This window comes from Ammodytes marinus, assembly GCF_949987685.1.
Source record: "Ammodytes marinus genome assembly, chromosome: 4".
In the NCBI taxonomy this organism is placed as follows: domain Eukaryota; kingdom Metazoa; phylum Chordata; class Actinopteri; order Uranoscopiformes; family Ammodytidae; genus Ammodytes; species Ammodytes marinus.
This window is the reverse complement of record NC_137233.1, coordinates 8218304-8235560: the sequence shown is the minus strand read 5'-3', so window position 1 is coordinate 8235560 and position 17257 is coordinate 8218304. Positions and strand designations below refer to the sequence as shown.

The 17257-nt window shown below is 40.6% G+C and overlaps 1 protein-coding gene across 7 annotated transcripts in view; it reads right to left on the bottom strand.

Moving 5' to 3' along the window:
* The window catches only part of r3hdm2 (R3H domain containing 2), a 51505-nt gene that overhangs the window by 12101 nt on the left and 22147 nt on the right, over positions 1-17257 (bottom strand). The window contains exons 3-17 of one of the 7 annotated variants that reach the window (XM_080025951.1): positions 16171-16313; positions 15521-15679; positions 15169-15391; positions 14891-14935; positions 13575-13661; positions 13255-13399; positions 12540-12618; positions 12211-12270; positions 11553-11693; positions 11317-11425; positions 10674-10769; positions 9971-10020; positions 6733-6968; positions 6157-6278; positions 1779-2072 (exon numbers count right to left, since the gene is read on the bottom strand). In XM_080025951.1, the coding sequence (XP_079882077.1) occupies positions 1779-2072; positions 6157-6278; positions 6733-6968; positions 9971-10020; positions 10674-10769; positions 11317-11425; positions 11553-11693; positions 12211-12270; positions 12540-12618; positions 13255-13399; positions 13575-13661; positions 14891-14935; positions 15169-15327 (1623 nt within the window). In that variant the 5' untranslated portion in view covers positions 15328-15391; positions 15521-15679; positions 16171-16313. The remainder of the gene's footprint in view (positions 1-1778; positions 2073-6156; positions 6279-6732; positions 6969-9970; positions 10021-10673; positions 10770-11316; positions 11426-11552; positions 11694-12210; positions 12271-12539; positions 12619-13254; positions 13400-13574; positions 13662-14890; positions 14936-15168; positions 15392-15520; positions 15680-16170; positions 16314-17257) is intronic. The other 6 variants (XM_080025950.1, XM_080025953.1, XM_080025954.1 and 3 more) reach the window with 6 other exon arrangements.

Here is a 17257-nt window from a genome sequence, read left to right as displayed (position 1 = left end):
TTGTGCTATTTTTCACGTCACTGACAACAGATTACTCTTTGGTGTTTTATTATTCGTTTTAATATTATGATGTGCATTATTTAGCCACCAATATTCCAAAACCCAAGTAAATCATGAGCGTACTACATTTATTAAAAAAAAAAAAATTGCATTGTCCATGTGATTTTCATAGGACATCGTTGACATGTGAACCACAACAGTAAAGAATTGGGTCGGAAAATCAAATAAATGAGTTGATATAACTTATAACTATATTATAACTCAATATATAAACTTAACATACAATTATTGATTATTGAAGATACAAGGTAATGCCTAAATAACTCCATTGTGCTGCTTCCTTGTTAGTGTGCAACAGTGATGTGCACAAGCATGAATAATCAACAGAAAGTATCTAACTATGTACAACAGTTACAGAGGTTGAGGAACTGCAGAAAGTTGACGCTTCAACAACTCTCGGCTTATACAACTGGGCTAAATGCAGCACACAGAATTCATAAACTAGACATCAAATGGACAAACAGAGAAGAAGTTGAATGTTGAGAGAAAAGCTAGTTCCTGCCTCCACCTTTATCTGCATACATGACGTCATTCAGCCCATCTAGAGGCTGCAGCGCTATCAATATTTGCACTCTTGTAACACTGTGAAACCGCCCACACATTGAATATAACCCAGCGCATCTTCCTTTCCCAGCCAATGCCGTTTATACAAGTATGGAGATCTAAGAGGGGGGATAATATTGGATGGTGTGTAGGGTGATGAAAGGCGATATATACACATGAGGTCAGAGCTTGGAACTACAAAATAAAAGCGCAGAGAAAAAAAATACATAAAAAAAGAAAAAAATATATAGAAATAGAAAAAAAATATGTGCAAACCATTTGTGAAATTGCAAATAGTAGCAAAGACAAGATTTGTATACAATTCAAAGTCCCATAATCTAGTACCACAAGTATTAAGTGCTTGTATGATGTTATTGATACGGTGCGTTACAGGGATACTGACCTCGGAATCCCTTTATTACATACACAACATTATTGCCAATTTTAAACTTCTGCTAAATAGACTATCCTCCCCTACAACTTAGCCTCACAGCAACATTACAGGGCCTAATGTCTCCTAAGGGGTGTTTAATGGCCAGGTCAATTTATTTCCCTCTCCTCAAATGAATTATAATAACTACTTTATGGATCCAAGTAAAAGCCAGAGGGGTGGGGAGAAAAAGAGTGAGACATAAGAGTGAAAAGAACTCATTATCTTCACTCTGTGTATCGCTGGCGGACTGACCGAGACAGAGCTGGTGAAGGTGACGCACGGTGAATCCTGCTACTTCACAAGAATCACAAGCAATCAATTTCACACCTAACTCAAAAAGTTTACAAACTAATTTATTTCCTGTAAAGGAATTTCCAATTTAATAAGTAATAAAAGGTTTAAAAAAATCGTATTGCACATATTGCAATTAAACATGAATGAAAAATAAAGTTTCCAGGCATAAATTAATAATGAAGGAATATTTAATGGGGATTAAAAGTGAGCAGTTAATGTAAAGGTGTACTCTGCCTGTGACAAGTACTAAATGATATAGTTTTTTCCAGGAAAACATGGAATTACTTAATACATTCCAGACTTTTAGAACATGACAATACCACAGTGCCGGGAAGGTGAGGTCTTATAATAATAAAATATTTCACAGGTATACTAACCATCACTTTCTATCATTATTATACAATACCTACACATGCCTTCATTTAAAAACCTGTGTAGACTGGCATACCTGTTGAGGTGGGGGGGCCTGCATGTAGCCCTGTGGGGGTGGGGGTGCCTGCATGACAGGCTGGGATGGCGGTGGTGGTGGAGGTGGAGGATGGGGATGTCCCGTGGCGGGCTGGTACCCAGAGGGAGGAGCCATGGGCTGGCCCGTGGTGGCCATGATGTAGCTGGTCTGAGGAGGGGGGTGCTGGGTCAGGACTGTGGGAGCGGCCTGGTACATGGGGGGAGGCTCCGGGTTCTCACTGGAGCCCTGCCGACTCAGCGTCATCTGGCTGTACTGGGGCGCCAGCTCATCTCCCTGGAAAGATTATGAAATGATTTCATTGGTTAGTTTTGATTAATACATATAAAAAGTACAAGGATTACATTATTATAGTGACATTTTACTACAATTAACACTCGCAAAATCCTGCATTCGCACCATTCATGTTTTTGCATGTAAGCATCATTATCAGTACTTGTTCTATTAGTCTGTTCTGTACAGGTGACATATTTTTCATGTCTGTCCATCCTGGGAAATGGATCCCTTCCTCGTTCCCTCTCCCTGAGGTTTCCCAATCATTTTTCACCGCTAAAAGATTTTCCGAGCTTAGGGAAGAGGGTGTCATATTGTGTACGGACTGTGAGGCCCACTAAGGCAAATGGATGTTAGCGATATTGGGCTATAACATTGTTAGCTGGAAAGGCTAACCTATATATGTCAACAAAGTTATTGATCATGACATCAAATGAGTTAAAGACCTGTTTGCTGCCATATCTCTTTGTCAGCAAGAAACTGTGTGAGGCAATTGGAAACATGAGTATTAAAGCAGCTACGAGTAACATTTAAATATCTTTTAAACAGCCTCATGTCAGGGTTCAACATAACTTTTTTTTCCTACTGGCCCGCCGGGCCAGTGGATCCGAATTTTACTGGCCCCTTGTATATTTTCACTGGCCCTGCACACACTTTTTTTTCTTCATAATTTAGTGTCAATTATTATAATACCTGTATTAGAAAAATAACCAGATCTAAAGGGAATATCTATACTGTAACAGTATAGATATTCCCTTTAGATTTGGTTATTTTTCTTTTAGTTAATTATATGAAATGTTGATATTGCTCAGACACATAATATAAAACCAGGCAAACATATTGAATTTGAAGCCTACAACTGAAAGTATGTTGAAAGAGTGGGCCAGTATTTTAAAGTCCAGTAGTTTGATGGTTGTTTTTATTCTTGAATTTGAGCAGTTTAATGAATAGTTCACCTGCAGAAGTCATGTTCAAACATTAAAAAAAAAATAAGAGTTGAAGGTCTGATCATTCTTTGTGGTGTGGTAGGCTGTTTTTATTACTTTCTCATTTCGCATTAGGGATGTGAATGTGTCGACCGAATGACCGGTTTTCCACTTGCGCTCAAGTTGACTTTAAAAATAGAATAGAAATCCGAAAATCAGTGGGTTATGCCGTTTTTTTAATGGGAGATTTCACCGTATATGGGAGTTCACGTCTGGTCGTGAGCGCGCTGCAGGAGTGTCACTTCTCCATGAAGTGTCAGCTTCACATAAGAGTCCGGTGTGGGACCATTTTTTCAAACTATTGATAAAAAAACAATGCAGTGCAAAATATGCAGCATAAGTTAAACGCTCGTCTAAGACTGTGACGTTAAATCACCTTAGAAACACACAATGCCTTCGTCCGATCACAGCAGCGTTTCACCGTGCGATCTCGCCAGCTAGTGAGCCGTCGCGCAGATGAACTGTGGTTTGTGGCTAAAATAATAACCGGGGATATTCTCCCCGTTAGTGATTTCAATGGGAAAGACTTCCGCGATCTGATTGAATGTCTCGAGCCTGAAAACACAGTGCCAAACAAACTGCGCGACTATAGGAACTGTACAGTGAGCGGAGTCCCTCCGTTCGTTTCTGTCTACAACCGACACAATCACCGGAGACGCATTCACAGCGTTTAAATAACGCCTCTCATTTGTATTACCATTGGGGCTTGGATGCAAATACTGTAACATTACAGCGGCAGATAAAGGAAAAGCGCAGTTATCATTTTCTGCACCTCAACCTCTGCTGTGGGAAGAAAGAAAGGGGGCAAAGCAAGTCGATTGATTTGTCGACTCGCAGGCGGAAGGTAGGCAGCTCTGCCAACGGAGCGAGAGTGTACCCGCTTGTTGCTCCGCCTGTCAAAACGCCCACGCATCGTTTGTCCACGGGCCTTTCGTTAAAAAATATAATTTATATTAGGTTTATTATATTGAGTCTTAAATAAACACTGCTTTCATTCCGACTCTCAACGCGCATTTCAATGAACCATGATATAGTCTACAAAAAGATACTGAACTGTGATTGGCCAGTCACTGGCCCGGGCGGGCCAGTGACTGGCCAATCAACTTGCCCTGCATATGATTTTACTGGCCCCGGGCCATCGGGCTATACATTATGTCGAACCCTGATCATGTTTCCTCTCATAATCATAAATTACCTTTAACAGCAAACGAGACCATCAGTGCAAAGAAAGACGTTTTTATATAGTTTTTATTACTGCATTTGGTCTGGTCGCACACCCAGTCCGATTTTCGGTTCACGAGTGCATGCTCTATGGTCACATATCTTATTGGTCGCAGATTTCAGTGTGGCACTGCAACGCGATTTGAGAAGCCTATCCCTCCAGGTGAGGGAAGGGGAGCGGGAGCCTTGTTTGAGACAGTTGTTTGTCGTCATAATGACTGATAACGGGGCTGAACCATCAAAGAAAAAAAAAGAAAATGCAATGAAGAAAAGCTAAAAGAGAGAGATAGGCGGGCGGGAGGGCGTTGCCAAGCAACGTATACACAATTTCACGGGAGCGATCTAGACTGCAGTGTTTACTCATAAATGAATGAGCGATAGCCTACTAAAACAAAGTTTACTTTGCCTCACCAGCATCATCAGATGACCATTATTCATCTGAAATAGTCATTATTTACAACAACATAAACACATTACCTCATCGTGATCCATACTAACTGCCGTCTCTCGTTCATTCGCTTTCTGTGAGGACACGTAATCTTTCAGCTCCGTGAGAGGTGACACTGCATCAACTCATTGCAATCAGGTGTGTGTAACACTGACTGGCATTAGTTGATGCTCTGTCACTAACCACTCTCACAGAGCCGAAAAGAGTCCGGTGCCCTCACACTTTCAACACACGGACATGCACTATATTGCTTCCTGATCATTTGAATCTTGCACGCCCGGCACGAGCTAGAAAACAGCTTCACGACAGCTGGCGTCGTAAAAATACTACCGCTTTTGTCCAAAGGGGCCGCCAACGTGCCATGTTACTCGTAGTGGCTTTAAAGAAGCACTGTGACATTTTGGAAAACACCCGTTTACAATCTTACAAAGAGTCAGAGGAGATAATCAAAACCAATTTCATCTTTTTGCAATTGAGTACAATACAAATTGCATTTGGCAATCCTGTACAAAACAGAGGCGACTCATCGTGGCTAGATTGCAAGCTACAGTTAAGAACAGCTAGGTTGTTGTTATTCACATCTGACTGTGGGTTTGAAAGAAAACAAATATTACAACTTGCGAACAGGAAATAGTGAACAGAATATCTTGCCCCAAGTTAATCCTCTCAAACAGGGTGAGATTAATACAAAGCCTGATAGAAAGTATTGACTGAAAGTCAGCTTAATACCAAACTTATGTAAATGAGAAGTGCGTATGAGAGCGCAAGAGTTAGAAAGAATTAAAAAAAGCTCAATGCGGCATGTGAATGAGTCAGTAATGCGGTCTTTAAATTAAATTATTATGTAGATATGACGCTACAAGAGGTGTCAGTACCATTGTGTACTGCTGGGGAGGAGAAACTGGCAGGAGAACCTGGGGGCAGGAAGGGCTGGAGTAGGAGACAGGTTGAGAGGGCTGCAGAGCGGCCACCGGCTATACACACAGCGCCAGAACCAAGGAGGAAATATACAGGCAGAGCAGAAAGAAAGAGTGGAGCAAGCCAGAGAGAGGGAGGGTGTCAGAAGTAAAGGGACAGAAGGGAATAAAAAGAAATGAAGATATAGGAAAGATGTGGGTTAGAACACAGAGGAAAAGTTGTTAATAAACAGATGGATAAACATTTAGTTTTTTAAATATGATGCTTAAGCAATAGAACTGAAAGGGAATTGTTATCAGTATTACTCAAGAGAGAAACAAGAGAGGAAATGTGTGTAAGTAAATAACTTACTGTTGCTTTAAGTACATTTTAATCTGGTTTATTTTGGACAAATACAAAATAAAAATAAAAGTTCTATTGACCACCGGATTATATTCAATCCTCTGTAACTTGAGCGTGTGTCCTAATTTTTACTGATATGGTTGACATAAATGCAGGAGGTGAAGGTACATACCTGGGCAATCATGTGGTTGCCCATTGGGTGTTGCTGTGGTGTGGGCAGCAGGGCAGTCTGAGGCAGAGCCTGTGGCTGAGGCTGTGATGGGCAGGGCAGTAGGCTGCGGCTAGACTGAGAGGCTGCAAGAGGGACACACATATAAGGATATACTAATGGTAGGCCTACTGATACAGAGGAACACATGATAGATACAGGCATTTTGCGAGCGCATGCGGGCGGCATGTGCATTTGTTTAGGAAGCGAGAGAAAGAGAGACTGTAGGATGCACCGCAATTAGGTAATGTATTTAAATGTGACTGAATAATGGTAATATGTCGATGATGAAGCAAAGTTAACTTTGATTTAGTAGTGTTTGGGAAACAAAGGTTGTTCCTGTCTGCTGTAAAGCAAAGGCCTTAATAAAAATTATATAAAAATAATAATTTTTGCTAATTGTCTCATTTGCAGTTACATGTACATGTACTGTATGATCATCAGTCTCTCTTAGGATGTTTAAGTAGCAATCATTTTAATGAATAGTACAATCTAACGTTGACATATACTGTACTTAAGGCTTCCCTCCACGGTTCTTACCAGAGCGAGAGCCTTTGCAGCCGCCCTGTGAGCCTTTGTTGCTGCCCAGGCTATCCCCTCTGGTGAGGATGGAGATGCCTGAGAAGCTGCTGGCCTTAGTGACGGGAGGCCGGAGGGTTCGGTTGGAGCTGTCGGAGTCAGTGCTGCTCCAGGGCCGGGGCTCCAGGCACTTCATGTCACTGTCTGTGCTGCTCTGACGACTGCTGGACGCCCGGCTGGAGCTCTCACGGTTCCCTCTGAGAGAAGACAGAGAGACACAGAGGTGAAATGAAGGGGATAAAATGGAGGATAGATGTATTAAAAAGGGGGAACAGAAGAGGTGACGGGAGAGTTAAGTTGTAGCAAGTGAGAGATGTGCACAGAGAGCAAGAGTAGAAGAATTCAGAGGACGAGCGAGACATGAATGTGTGTGTTTTTCAAACAGGGAAGAATGTAGGTAGAAAGAGAAAAAGAGGGAAAGTCAAAGACAAAGTGGGACAGATGGGGAGAGCAGAAGCAGAAGAGCACAGTAAGGTCATCGACAAGTAGAGAGGATACACTTTGGCAGGCTTTTGGATGGGGCATTCAACACAAATGCATATTGGCTCGTTTAGTGAAACCACAATACAAAAACTCAGGCAACAAACATTATTATTTTCAACATACAACCCCACACACACATACATTCTCACACACACACACACAAACCCATCCACATAGGAAAACATACATGCAGGGGAGGAAAAGATGCTCCGGACAATCAACACTGGGGTGTGAGAGGATATTACAGTGACACCAGAGGAGACAAACTTAAATTAATTCAACACACAAAACAAAACTTAGACAAAAGAAAACAAAAGAAACGAGGTGAAACAAGACACGCATACGTCTGTAAATTAATACTAGATGTTCATCGACACTCAGACAGTAAGCGCAGATGTACATCAACACTCAGATTCACGCACCCTATCTACAAAATATCCACTCGCTACCACTTGTTCACCACAATGGTTCTTTAAAACTATATTGCTGTATACACACACTGATTGCGTTGTTGTGATGCTGTCACCCTGGATAAGGGGAGCTGCCAAGAAAACCAATGATCACACTGTAAGCGCACTGTGAGGGAAACCCATCCATCAGTAGTGAATGATTGGGTCTGGCATTCACATGTCAGCATTAATAATATTGGTGTTCCATTTGACATGTTTGACTGTGCTTGTGCTTGCAAATGACACACTTTAAAAAGAAAAATGAACAAAACATAAATAAAATGAAAAATGCTCTATGTGGCGTTAAGTTCAATGTAAATAAAAAGCTTTGCAGGTGAACAGAGAGCTACAAGTCTGCATTGAAGACAGTAGTGTAAAAATAAATAAAAAAGAAAGCCAAGTCAGCTGCTTTTTTCCATCCTCTTAGAAATGGAAGAGGGATATGAGCATGTATGTGTAGAAATTAAATTCAGAACATGCAAGGCCGAGAGTGGGAATCTCCATGACGAGTACAGGGCTGCGTGTATGGCTTTGTAAAACCCGAGCGATAGTGAGCGGCGTTTGAAGGTGGATGCGGCTGATAAATATTTCAGAGAGACTGTAATTAATGGAGGATCTATTTGAGTCTTCTCTCCGCACAGTCTATTTTAAGGAAGGGTGGGTGCTCAGCCACTCTCTGTGAAGGGAGGGCGGCGCACGCATGTTCGCTTCGCTCTGCAGACAAAGATGACAGCAGGATGAGCGGGAGGAGGAGGGATTCTGCTGTTGATCACATGATTTTTCCTCTCCACACTCTCCTCGATGACAGCATTCCCCCCTCACATACACAAAGAGGGGTAGAAGGGAAGCTGAGCTGTATTTAAGTGCGGCCATTATTCTCAGTCTTTAACTCAATTAATCCGCGTCTCACAAAAGGAGCTTCTTGTTTTGGTTCATTAAAGTTAAGGCGGTGGTTTAATGGCGTTCTTAGTTCTCAGTTTAACAGCAAAGAGGGATACCTTATATGGTTTATATGAATGCTGGGATTCGGATGCTAAGCTAATTTAGCGGTGAAAGGTGAAAAGAGGATATGTTTGGAAACTTAGCGGAAAAAAGGTTGATGACGTAAAATTACAGTCTTATATTTTCTTATTTTCTTTGTAGTAACTCAACTTCAACAGAACTATTGCAGAGATGTACTGCTTACTGATGTTAATACGCAACAGGTGATATGTTAACAAATATTACAAGACTAAGTCAACCACAAAACAAACAGGTAACTGTTGAAGTGATGCAGTTACTTGGTATCATATAATGTATTTGACGGTGATTGGGTGGAAGGGAAAGTATCAGTCCCCATGGAAACCACAAAGCAGCCATGCATGGGCAATGGGAAGCCCCACGGTGCAATTCTGGAATAGCCATCAATCAGCCAAAGATATTTTTTACAATTATGGAAAAAAACACAAGTCACCACTATTATCACCAAACCACTTTCAAAAAATGGGCATGGCAACACACAAGTCAAAGTCAGCAGCACCCCAATACCTAAAGATCTGCCTCCTCTTTTGAGAGCTAGAGCAGTAGCCCTCAGTGGAAAATCTGTTGGGGTTAACATTAGGAGAAAATGCTAAGGTTACAGGACTGGATGGAGAACAGGAGAGGGGTTTAGGGGAGGGTGGGGTAATGAGGGGGTTGGCACAATGGAAAAACTTTTACCCCTGAAAAGAAATAAAAAAAATGCAAACATGGCAAAAACCTTGACTGTTGAAAAGCAAATGCTTCATATTTCTCCTCCATCAGCATAGTATGTCCTAATCTTTCAACCTCTATGGCCAGGGTGCCTAGGGATGGATGCTGACTGTTACGGCTGTGTGAGCTAACTTATTTCAAAAAACAATTTGTTCCAGTACACCTGTACCAGTACCTACAAGTATTTCTCAAAGACAGATTGTCCCAGAAAACAACCCTTGGCACAGGAGACTTATTTAAGGAAATGTATGTGTATCATTTGCCTGGAAATGAAAACAACTTAAGTGTCAAATAAAGATATCTCTTTTACAGCTAACTGTCATTTGAAGACTATATGAGGGCTAGATAGTTGCAAGTGGCTAGATTTTCCAAATAGAAAATCACTATATAGTCTGTGATATGTCTTAATGTTGAGGGTTCTACCTTTCATAACTGAAACATAACAAGCAAAACAGTAACTTAGGGAGAAATATGTCAAAGGATGAAGTCTTATAAATTGCACACATTATAGTTGCCAGTAGAATGCATCATCTTACCTGTTGTCATTGATGTATCCATTTTGAGAGGACTGTAAAAAAAAGGACACCTGCACATTATGAAATGCTTCATTCATCCAGGAACACTTAAAACCAACATTTCCTGCATGTCAACCTTAGTTTTTACTTTTCTGTGACTTTTGCGGATTTTCTTGCCAAATGCTGTGGTTTTACCTCCTCAAAAAAATCCTTCTTTGAATGAACTGTTAACAACTCTACACAAGTAGAGATTGCTTTGTATAAGTGGCTCACAGGTAGAAGATATGGGAACAAACTATTAAAGTAGCCACCAGGAGTTTTCAGTTTTTGTTGATTGTAGCGGCACCTTTGGACAGAAGCGGTAGTATTTGTATGTGGCACTCTAAATTAACAGGAAATTGGACCTGTGCAAAGGCATTTATTAGATATAAAAATAGTGTTTTCGCAGATGGTCTCGTTTGTCGATACAGGTGATTTATGATCAGAGGAAAAATTAAGACTGTTTGATAGGCATTTAAAAGTTCCGCATAAGAGGTTTAAAGTATAACTATTACTACGTTTCATTATTCCAGTTATTAAACAAAGAGTTCCCTTTGTTCTCTATAAATACTGACTTCTCACAAGTCAAAAGGAGCTGGTTGTAACAGCTGATGATTAAGAAATATAAGTCAGTTATAATGTGTCTCCCCCAGTGTTATTAACCTTGTCCAGGCCCAATACTTACTTCTCGGGCAAAGATCCGGTCTCGTACCCGCTGATACTCTTCCTCTCTCTCTTCAATGGACTTGCTTCGTCGCCCGTCCTGCAGAGGCACACGGATCTAATATTTTGGGAAAACAATAATATTGGGAAAATTACAGCTACAATCTAAGATGCAATATTTACAAATATATACTGACATTTTATGCAAACACATGTATAGTCACGCCAAGTGTGAAGTGCTGTTCAGATAAAAAGCAACAAGTCATGTGATGACATTAGTAGCATACAAGGGGAAGCAGCTGCCTGCTGTCATAACAAAACAACAGAATAAAAACTCGGCAAAATGAGTGTTTTGAGGCACGGAATCAGCGTCAAAAGGTTTAACACCACAAACGTGTTAGAACACTTGCAGAATCATCACACAAAAGGAATATGACATTATGCACAAGCATTAGGCGCCAAAGAAAAGTGTCAATGAAAAAAAAAAAAGACGATTGTTGGAGGAATGAATAAGCGTCTTGCTTCCCACACCAACAAAGCAAGCATAGTTGGTCAAAAAAAACATCTAGTCTCGATGCTTCTTTTAGAACCTCAGGAACTAATGAAAATAATGGATACTAAATATTATTTGGTTGACAAATGTCATGTTTTACAATGCAGCCTACCTGATTATCATCCTTGTCCATGCTGGCATCATCTCTCTTAAGGATGAATTTCTTCTGGAAGTCCATGTTACGTTCGTCCTTGATGTGTTCAGAGAACCTTTGTTCTGGGCTGTAGAACAAGCAGAAAAAAGCAGACACGATTAAATGTGGTTCCGCAGTCAATTCTAGATTGGGTTTCGTGTAGCTTTAGGACTGCAGCTGCTGAAGTCTGGACCAAAGTCAGGAACTAGACTCACATGCGTGTGTTGCCCGTCTTGTTGATGATGACGGCCTTGCCTGTCTGGTCTACATTGTGGTCCATGCCGAAATAGGCAGCCACGCGGTGCAGCAGCATACGGTGATAAGAAGTCATCTGGGGAAACTTCTTATACTGGTTACTGCAGAAGAAAAAAACAAAAATTTGTAAGTAAGATGTATTGTTTCAGAACTTACACTACATTAGTATGTTTTTGTCTTTGTTGAATGTCGTTTCAATTTTCTAAATGTGCACAAGCATTTTTAATAATTGGACAATATTTGCACTACAATGGATTCTGCAAAAAGAAAATCCAATACATTTTTCATGCAGCTGCTCTCACACAATAATTATCCACTAAAATGAACTCTGAGGTGTTTGACAAGCAGTACAATTCATTTGACTCAGTGTGCAATACATGATTTACTGCTTTTAGACAGATTTCAAAACATAATACCCAAGTCTGATAACACTATTTTGGTTACAGTGGAACACAAGAGTCCTAAACAGAAATAATCAGCCTAAATTTGCCCCATGATATTAACGTCAACAGCCATATTTATGTCGTTCGTTACCCCAGCTATCTATAAATAAGAAGCAATGGGTGTAGAAGGGCTAAATTTAAATACAAGAGAGTGGTTCCGCAGAGCGTGGCTTACTTGTCGTCATTAATGAACTCCAGGATATCTTGTTCTAGTTTGAGCAGCATCATTCGATCCCTGTTGGGCAAAAGAGGAGACAGTTCAGAAGGGGGGAGCGGGGAGTGGGTCATTGACTAGACAGCAGCAACCGTAAAAACCAAAGATTAAAATTATAATCAATGGCAATAATTACACTGGTCAGTTTGAACATTATTTATTTAATTGTGCCACATGCAAACAAATGCATATAAACGACCAGCTGTATCCTATCATTCTCATGTTTTTATTCATTTTTCTGTCGTTATAGCAGTAGATATACAAGTTAACCGTTTGTGGCAATCGCATACCTGGGATTGTTTTTCAGTGTGTTGACCAGAAACTCATGAACATCGATGCCCGTGGAGTCAGTGTATTCCTGACTGGAGTCTAACGGAGAGGAGAAAGGAGGAAAAAGTCAGACAAGAGCAATGAAAAAGTTGAGAGACAGGGCAGCAACGTAGAGTGACACTTCCTTAAAGTGCAGGGGAGATGGAGGGAGATGAGTCAAAATGCCGCTAAGCATAGCTCCTAAAATGGCACCCCAACACACACGCAAGCGACATTCCAGATTGTTCAGGGAGGATAAACATAAGATAGCGTGAGACACTAGCTCACTGTTCAGTACACTCTTCTTCAGGGGATCGTTTAACACTGTTTTTTTAACTACACTAGACAGTCGGGCTAGTCATTTGATCTCAGATCCTAATAAAGGCTGAGGGCAGAGAGAGAGAGTTTGGTAGGTAATTAAAAAAAGAATAGGGAGACTGTATACTTGAGGGAAAATTTGCTTGAGAACATAATAATTAACAATACACTGGACATCATATTTACATGTCACAGTCATGACAAAAACTTTTAAAAATGACTAATGTGAGACATTTGTTGTTGCCATTTACACATCATTTGTTTTAGGGTAAAGACTAAAAAGATGTGTAATGTGTATGAAATAGCATTGTAACAGGTATAAATAGGACTAGAACAGCGGGCTACAACATGCATTTAAGTTTGAAAGTTGCATCTTACCACGTGACAACATCTTCCGCGGAGTCTTGTCCTTCTTGTCCTTCTCTTCATTTTCACATTCGTCCTTCGAGGATTTCTCCTCTTCCTTGTCTGATGGACAGCTGATGTGAAGCTGGATGATATCCTGGAAAACCACATTCCATTGCTATGAAAAAAGACGGTCACATTTTGAATTCTAATATTGTTTAGTCTATTAAGCCTCATTAAGCCTACATCAGCTGGTCTACATGTAAATAATTGCGAGCTACGCCTAACGGATGGGTATGGACTAGGGTTAGAGTGAGGGGTTAGAGGTTAGAGGCTAGAGGCAAGAACAGTACCGATTCTGGAAGTCCATCATTGGGGAACGGACCAGAGGACTCCTCACACACTGCCAGACTCCGTACCAGCTTCAGTTTGGCATTAGACTGAAACAGAATCACACAAATATATATATAAATAAGGCTCATAGTTTTTATTTTTCAGGGATTTTAACTAAAAACTATTAAATGTTTGAAATGTAGCAAATCAGTTTTCATCCCAGTTTTATGCAACACATGCACCTGATGTTTGCTGTTTTTCTAACAATAATATAAAGTGAGGAAAAAAGGGGGAGCAATGCAAATGATCTGCTGATAAAGCAGAGTACTACATGGATTGGATCGTATGACAATATTGACGATTATTTTTTGTAGTATAGAACAAGTGTAAAACTAATTTCACTTTTAGTCCATGAGTTTCAATTTCAGGCAGTTTTTTTGAATAGTAAACAAAGTACTAACCCTATCATTCGTTTCATAACACACGATATGAAATACAAAAAATATATGATATAAAGCTGTCTATTCTGTACAGCGCCACAGGTTGAATGCTGCTGTTCAGCTGCATGATGATGTGAAGGGAGATTTATGTGTTTACGAATTTATACAACGTCAGAGGCAAGACTTTGACCTACATCCAAACTGTGTGGCAGGAACAGGGTGAAGAGCTATGTCACTCTGAATGTACACAAGAGCATTTCAGAGATGGTCTGGAAGAAAAGAAATTAAATAATCCACTTCTCAGAGTAAATAGAGTCAAAGCCTTTTGCCAAAGCCGATTGTCCACACAGTCGGTTGAGGTGATCTTGACCGTTGGCCGTAAAACACCGACTAGACACTAGTCAAGAGGCTTAAGCAGGACACAAATCAACTCCACGCTGTATCACACACAGCAGTCTCCTCGGGATTGTAAGGCATCTTAAAATCAGAGATAAGACCGACAGTCTGACTTCTTAATAAACTGTTCCACAACTCAGTTGATGATATTTATTTATTCAGTGAATATGCTCTTGTTTTTGACTGGTTATACTCTTTATAAACTCTATTAAGTCTATTTTTCCTCACCATTGCCTTACTTAGGTGACTCTTAACACATCTACTTTTAACCCTCTCATGGGATTTTAGATTTTAAGCCAACGATAAGGAGCTGGTCCAGTGCAGTTAAGAGGATTAGAACGTTAATAATGGAATATGATCTTATACAACAAACCAGCAGGGAGTTCATGCAGGGAGAAGGATTAGCAAGTTAATCAAGTGACTTTGAGAAAGGTTATTATTATTTGGTTTTGTAGTTAAAGACAAAAAGAAAAAAGAGAAATGACAGCAGCATGTCTTACCTTGGCCCTTTTCCTGCCATGGCTGTGATTGGGAGGAGCCCGTTTCTGCAAGAGAAGTTGACAATTCATTGAGCATAATACAGATAAAATTTGCAGTCTGCCATCTTTGCAGTCCACCATGCATTTAGCAAATCCACAACTATCATATACTAGACTGTAAACGCACCCTTATTTGACTTTTTCATCAAATGAATCAAGAAATCCATCCTTTTAACATACAATGAAATGGTCTTAACAAATGGTCCCAGTAGCACTCTTATTGTGTCTCTTGCTCCCACCTGTGCGTCCTGTGAGGAGCTGTCCTCAGGCTCCAGGCCCTCTCCGGTCCCTTCCTTGGTACCCTGTGGCTGAGGGGAGGTCTTGCCTCGACTGCAGGGCTCAATTAGTGGCCCACTCTCTCCCTCCTGCTGGATGTCTGATGTCAGGCTGACGGACATCTTCTTAGGGAAGGGGGAGAGGGTGGGAGTTGGGGACGGGGTTGGGTGGAGAACCCAGGAGTGGCTAAGGGAGAACAGAGGGAAAGTCAAGGTTTAGACAGTTTTATAATTCAAAAGGGCTGTTTAATGTTGACAATGATTGACCAAAGAGACAGACAGTATGTGTGAGAGAGTGTACTACTATACTGTCTACCTGTAGGTGGTACCAGATATGTGCTGGACTCTGTATAGTGAGTCTGGATGGAAACCACACACAGGAAGATGAGGGGAACCCACTAAGGTAGTGTACTTGGCTGGACTGCAGCAGGGGGCGAAGCGCAGTCCATAGCAAGCTTTAGCCTTTGGGACGGGGCTGTGGGGAAACAACAACAAGATGTGGGAAAAAAGTAAAAGTTTAGGAAAATTACAGAATTAATCAGACAAATAAAGAATTAAAACATGACATTTATACTGCTAACATTGCCCCTAGGAACAAGTCAATACTCTGAGTTTGACAGTGTTTTTGCTGTTGTTATTTGTTTGTTTTTTTGTCTAGTTTGATACATTAAAACAGGTAGGTGCCAGTAACTGAATAAGAAACTCAAATGAAAAATGCAGATCCCACAAGGTTTCCTTATCACTTTTACCTTTTTATTTTATGTGCCAACTGCCAAGCCATTTAAGTGCAAGCCGGAGCTTAGAAAATAAACTGCTGTTCAATGCTGTACTTTCAAAATAAAATAAAGTATTTAGAGTTTTAATATCCCAGTCTGCTCAGAAACCACTCTCTTAAAGACACATCCTTAGTCGAACAAGGTTACAAGAATATCGACATGCATAACAAAAAGAGGCAGCAATATTTACAGCGTTCAGTGGACTGAAGAGGTAGCAGCTAGACAGCCAGCCAGACAAGGGGGAGGGGCACAATACCTCAGTCACTGGGACCTCTCTCTTTTCTCTCCCTCCGGCTCAGTGCAGCAGCATAGTCTGTCCTCCAAGCAGGAGCCCTGGACACCAAGAACAGAAGGGGAAGACACGGATGACGTCATCGTTCACACACTGAATGACTCATCGCTGCTGCTGAATGTAGCAGGGAGGAGGGGACAAGGCAGCAGAGAGCTCCGAGCATACCGGTACCAGTGGCTTATGAATGGAGCACCTCGAGTCAGGTTTTCACTTTCTTAAACTGCTAAATTGTTCATTATTTGACTTGTATTACAGCTTAAAATGCAGATTTCTACAGTGTGGGCTCCACTTTTTATGAATACAAAATGTGTGTTTTTATTCCAAAATGTAAACTAGAGATTAATTTGGATAGGCTGTAGACAAAGTGCAGGGAATGTTTTTGCCTTTTATGCTTGAGTATTTCTTTAGAAATGTAAAAGCAGTAGTTAAGAACTACTGTGATGCATTCTTCCCAGATGGTTGATATGTACCAGCTTGCCAGAGTCACTGAAATAAACCATTTAATTAAAATGTCATATTGGCAGTTCACCATAGAATTAAGACTGAAACGCAAGACAAACACAGGATGGTAATCATCATTTGTCTGAATTAACTTCAGTTGAGCCAACAACATCTTTCAGCTGCAAGGTCATCTTAATTAAACTTCTACCAATTAAAACACATTAAGATGTGGGCTCACTTCCTCTCATTTACATCATTAAACTACATTTTCCAAGCCCCGAAAAAAAGCATGAAACAGAACCACCACAAACAACTCTGGGTGTTAATTCTGACTCCAAAACCGGATTGTCTGACTCCTTAGGCATATGCATATATACACAGGGCAGACTACAAAGAAGAATGAATCCTATTGTTTTACTTCAAGCCTATATCCTCTGGTATAACAGAGCATATGAAGGAAAAGACATATGAAAAGTATGCATTAAATCCCAGGTGCACATTTGCATGCAACAGAGAGCTAAATAAAAAAAAAAAAGGTTTCAGA